The sequence below is a fragment of the Helianthus annuus genome, chromosome 4 (genome assembly GCF_002127325.2).
Source record: "Helianthus annuus cultivar XRQ/B chromosome 4, HanXRQr2.0-SUNRISE, whole genome shotgun sequence".
NCBI classification, from domain to species: domain Eukaryota; kingdom Viridiplantae; phylum Streptophyta; class Magnoliopsida; order Asterales; family Asteraceae; genus Helianthus; species Helianthus annuus.
Genome location: NC_035436.2, coordinates 91843801 through 91849001, shown reverse-complemented (window position 1 = coordinate 91849001; position 5201 = coordinate 91843801). Strand labels below are relative to the sequence as shown.

The window sequence follows — 5201 nt, the reverse complement described above, 5'->3', positions numbered from 1 at the left end:
ACTCTCATAATCATCTGTTCTTTGATTGCAATTACTCCACTCAAGTTTGGATAAAGGTGCGTGGTAAGGGGGGTATGAACACGGTCTCGCAAGAATGGGATCATATTGTTAGCTGGTTAGCGGCTCGTGCGTCTTCGAAGTCGGCTATTAACTTCATTAGTCGGCTCATAGTTGCAGCTTCAATCTACTTTGTATGGCAGGAACGGAATGCTAGAATATTCAAGAACCAGACGAGACCCCCAGATGTTCTGAGTGACTTAATCGTGCAGACTGTTCGATATAAGCTTATGGGTGTTAAGTTTAAAGAGAGTTCTAATGTTCGAAGATTGCTGGAAGCTTGGGGGATTCACTCAACACGAATGGACGATGACGGAGGCTGATTAAGTTTTATGTTTTCCCTAGATAGTAGTCTAGTGGTCTTTTTTGCTTTGTTGGTTTAGTTCTTGTGGTTTTTCTGGACTTTACTCTCGTGGGGGCTGTCCCATGAGAGAACTAGTGTGGGCATTTCCACGCTACTTGTGCTTGTTTGTTTGTTGATATATAGAATCACCGGGGTAAAATCCCTTTACCCAAAAAAAAAAAAAAAACAAAAGTAAACATGCCTAGTAGAAATGTTCATGTAAAAGCAATGTGCTAGCATGCTTAGTAAACATACATAGCAGAAACGTCATGTAAAAAAATGTGCTACATATGCTAAGTAAACATATGCAACAAATGTGAAACAAATCAATGTGCTAGCATGCTTGACATACATAGCAAAACACAATGGAAAGCATGTACTGTATATGTACTAGGTGAAACTAGCATGTTTATGTCATAAAAGCATGAAATGCACAAAAGTAACATGTATGTACATGTGTATCACCCCAAAATATTTGAAAACGGTAAAAGAGGGGAACTATGTACTCACTTGGGATTGCTAATTAGTCTTGAGAATAAGACCAATTTAAGCTCCAAGTATCACGGAATCAACCGGCACCTAGTATAGGTAACTATGTTAATAATCGGCTCCTAAATCGGGAGATAGGATAGAATGAGGTTCTATAAATCAAATGAGTAATTGAACTCATATGGTATGATTTAATAGGCCCTACATTCTGATTGGAAAGCCTACCTAAGTGCTTTTGACCCGTTTCGACACATTATGGTAACATAAGCTACTATAAGGCGTCGTTAGCGCAAAACTATGCTCGGATGGTTAACTATGTGCTATGCCAAGTCTTACATGCCCAATTATGCCTAAACATGTTTCTAAATCAGATTATATGTCAAAAATATGTTCACATAGTCAAAATACGGATTTTAGCTTCAAAAGGGCATTTTGGTCATTTCCTATGGGCATATAAGCTAACTAGCATATGACTAACCATTCCTATGTGATCATAAGGTATAACCTCAGTGGTTATTCCCTAAGCAACTATGATCACTTACTAAGCTTGGTCGGATCCTAAAGATCGACCAAACGGGTCGGGTTCGGAAGTATAAGCGGTTGTTTAGACCGCTTACCTTACGACCCTAAACAAGCACAAACTAATAGTGTCGAGTTAGACATGTCAAAACATGTCTAACCTACTGATTTGGTATCAAAACAAAGTGTTTTGATACCCTAATGTAGTTCCGTTGCAAAATGCGTGCTAAAACGCATTTTGACCGAAACTTTGACTCGACACTACAACTAGCTAACGTGGTAATCAGCGGTTATAATCACGAAGGATTATAACTATCGTGATTACAATCACGTGTCAAAGTTCAATTGAACTTTGACTTGACCAATTAGTGGTCAAAACCGAAAGTCAAACACTGTTTGACTTTCTGCACTACATAAGGAAAAAGCAACTAAAAGAATGAAAGAAGCTCACTTAGGGTCCTTGCTATCTTTTCAACAAAGAAGACAAAGTCCCAATGCTTGAGAGAGAGCTCCAAAGCAGATTTGAGAGGAGAAATGAGAGGAATGAGCAAAGAATGAATGAAATTTGATGGCTATTTATAGTTGTTGTGATGCTCTAGGATCATTCCATGTGTTTGTGTGGCCTCCAAGGATTAAATCATGGCCACACACTTGTTGTAAGCAGGTACAAAGCCTTGGAGAGGTGGTAACTTGGTCACCACACAAAGAAATTGCAAGTTTGGCCCCTGAAATTACAAACTGTTACTGAAAATGAACATTCTGCCCAGATGAGGCACTCGCGTAGCGCTAGGGCATAGGCCTTAGGGCTCGCGCTACGCTAGCATGTATCAGGTTCAGCAAAGTTTCAAAATTGACAGAAATGGTCCCTGCACGTGTTTAAAGCCTTTTTCGATGCGTTTAAACCCCGTTAACCTCATTTCAAGGCTCTAAAATGAAGTTAAAGCATAGGGGACCTGAAATATGCTCGAAAACATCACGGATGTCGGTTCGTTTGGTCGTACGATCGCGTTGTTCGGTTAATTACGACGGAAATCGTAACGAGCGCGAAAATGATCCAAATTGCGAAACGAATGGAATTTTTGCATGGCGATTACTAAAATAAAAATATTTTAGTGTGTACAAAAATTTTGGATGTCCAGATGTGTCCAGAACGTAAGATATGCGCGAAAATGCAAACTTACGCCGTTTTTGACACTTTTAGTCCCTGAAAGACCATAATAGCATGTTTTCGCACACCGAACCTATCAAGGCTTATTTCTAAGCCATGTTTAGGTTATTTATGGTATGTTTAACTTATGATCAAGTTCCGGACTGTACGTTGCCTTACGAAACGGTAGACTTTTGCAAGTTGACGCAATTAGTCCCTGAGAGCGAATAAACTTGTTTTTGCCATACCAAAGCCTTTAAAACTTATTTCTAAGTTATGTAAAGGTTATTTAAGGTATGTTAAGTTTATGATGATGTTCCGGAGTGTTTGTCGCGTTAAACTGATTGCGTTTACGCATCAGTTCACGTATAACTTTCCAGAAAACGATATAGAGTTCAAAATCGATCAAAAATCAACATGGGCACAAAATCAAACATAAAAGACAAATATTGGGATCAAAACACACTGTTTTATTAATATTGTATTGTTCAGAGTTTGTAAAATGATATCACAGACACAGATGTCACAAAATGCGTTTCTTTTCTTTGTCCCAAGACTGCTCCAACAGCAAAGTCACTTGCATCACACATGATTTCGAAAGGAAATTTCCAATCGGGTGCTATCATGATAGGTGCATTGACTAGCATTTCCTTGAGGGTTAGAAATGCTTGATTGCATTCCTTGTCAATGATGAAAGGTGCATCTTTTTCAAGTAATTTTGTTAGAGGTCTTGAAATTTTTGAAAAGTCCTTGATAAACCTTCTATAAAATCCGGCATGCCCTAAGAAACTTCTAATTGCTCTAACGGAGGATGGTGGAGGTAGTCGAGAAATAGTTTCTATTTTTGCTCGATCAACTTCCATACCTTCGCTTGAGATTTTGTGACTGAGTACTATTCCCTCTGTTACCATGAAATGGCATTTTTCCCAGTTAAGGGCGAGGTTGGTTTCCTCACATCGGGATAACATTCATTCAAGGTTATCGAGGCATTGGTCATATGAGTCTCCAAAGATAGAAAAGTCGTCCATGAAGACTTTTTTTTTTGGGTAAAGGGTTACCCCAGGTGAATTTTATAAATAACTCAAATAAGTACAAGGGTATGCCAGAATGACATACCAACTAGGCTCCACAACCCGAAGCCTAGGAAACAACAAAGAAAAAACACAACCCAAGACAAGCACAAAGTCAAAAAACCAACAACAAAGACCAGCTAATAATCAAAGCCACGAGCCCATCACTCGAGAAAAAACACACCCGAAAGCTAGCCGCTAACCCGGGTCTTCCTCCTGTTCACTTGCAGCGATCTCCCAATTCCTTAACATCCTGTCAACTTTGGCATCACCTTTGAAGTCAAACCCCATAAGTCGAAGCCTGACTGTCCCCTTGATCCTCCCAACCACAGATGCAACTTTAGCCCGATCATTTGAAAACAAACAATTGTTCCTCTCAAGCCATATAAAATAAGTGGTCGCCGCAATGACCAACTTGCTAACAACATGCTCCGCCTTCTTCGACGAGGCATGAAGCAACATCCAATCCATAATGGATTGCCAAGTATCATTAACCTGATCCAAGAACCCCATCGGTTTAATCTGCTGCCAAACCGTAGCCGAGAACGAACACTGAAAAAACAAGTGGTCTCTAGAATCACGATCATTTCTGCACAAGGGGCAACACATGAGGTTCATATTCGTTGCACTTCCTACTTCCCATACAGCCAACCTGTCTTGAGTTTTAAGCTTATTTTTTATAACCAACCATAGGTGGAACGAGTGTCTTGGGATGCATTGAGCAAACCAAACTCCATTAACCCACGGCACAAGACTCGCACGAACTCTTAGCACATTCCAAACCTCCAATGACCGAAACCAACAACACTTACCCTCCAAATCCTTCCAAACTGTACGATCAGGCATATCATGGCTTAATTGGGGAACCTCCAAATCGATTAAAACCGGATAAAGATCATACCACGCTATCGGCCATTTCCATTGCCCATTACCATCAATCAGCTCCGCTACAGAAGCTGACATGGAAAACCCTGCCTGAGCAATGCGTCTAGGAGTTATAAAAGAGCTTAGAGGACTAATGTGACACCAATTATCGGTCCACACCTTCGTTTTTTTTTTTTTTTTTTTTTGGGTAAAGGGTTACCCCGGTGATTCTATATATTCACAACCAAAAAAGAACAAGTGGAGTAGAGAGCCTACACCAGTTCAATCATGAGACATGCCCCATGAAAGTAAAACCAGGAAACAAAACCAAAAGAACCGAAAAACAACCGGACATAAACACCTAGACACTCATCTAAACAGAACCGAAACTACAAAGAACTAATTAGCCTCCGTCATCTTTCGTTTCGGTTGCAATATCCCAATCCCCAAGCAGCTTCCGCACCCTAGCATTGTTCTTTAGCTTAGCTCCCATCAACTTGTATCTCACAGTTTTCAGAATAGCATCCTTCACCATTTCTGGTCCACACCTTCGTTTGGAGCCCACTCCTAACCTCCTTCCAAATAAACGGACGAACTATGTCTCGAATGGCCAATATTTTCCGCCATCCCCAACTGATACTCCCACGTGGTTGAATATCCCAAAAACTACGGTCTTTCAACTTATAGTCATAGATCCAATCCACCCACAGGG

The 5201-nt window shown here is 40.4% G+C and overlaps 1 protein-coding gene across 1 annotated transcript; it reads right to left on the bottom strand.

The window, feature by feature from the left end:
* Positions 1-3823: 3823 nt before the first annotated feature.
* Positions 3824-4588, bottom strand: LOC110933790. Its single transcript, XM_022176995.1, has one exon. The coding sequence runs from the start codon at positions 4586-4588 to the stop codon at positions 3824-3826; it is 765 nt and encodes a 254-aa protein (XP_022032687.1).
* Between the last annotated feature and the right edge of the window lie 613 nt (positions 4589-5201).

Coding starts and splice junctions, on each gene's coding strand:
- LOC110933790 (XM_022176995.1), bottom strand. CDS start 4,588: ATGTCAGCTTCTGTAGCGGAGCTGATTGATGGTAATGGGCAATGGAAA.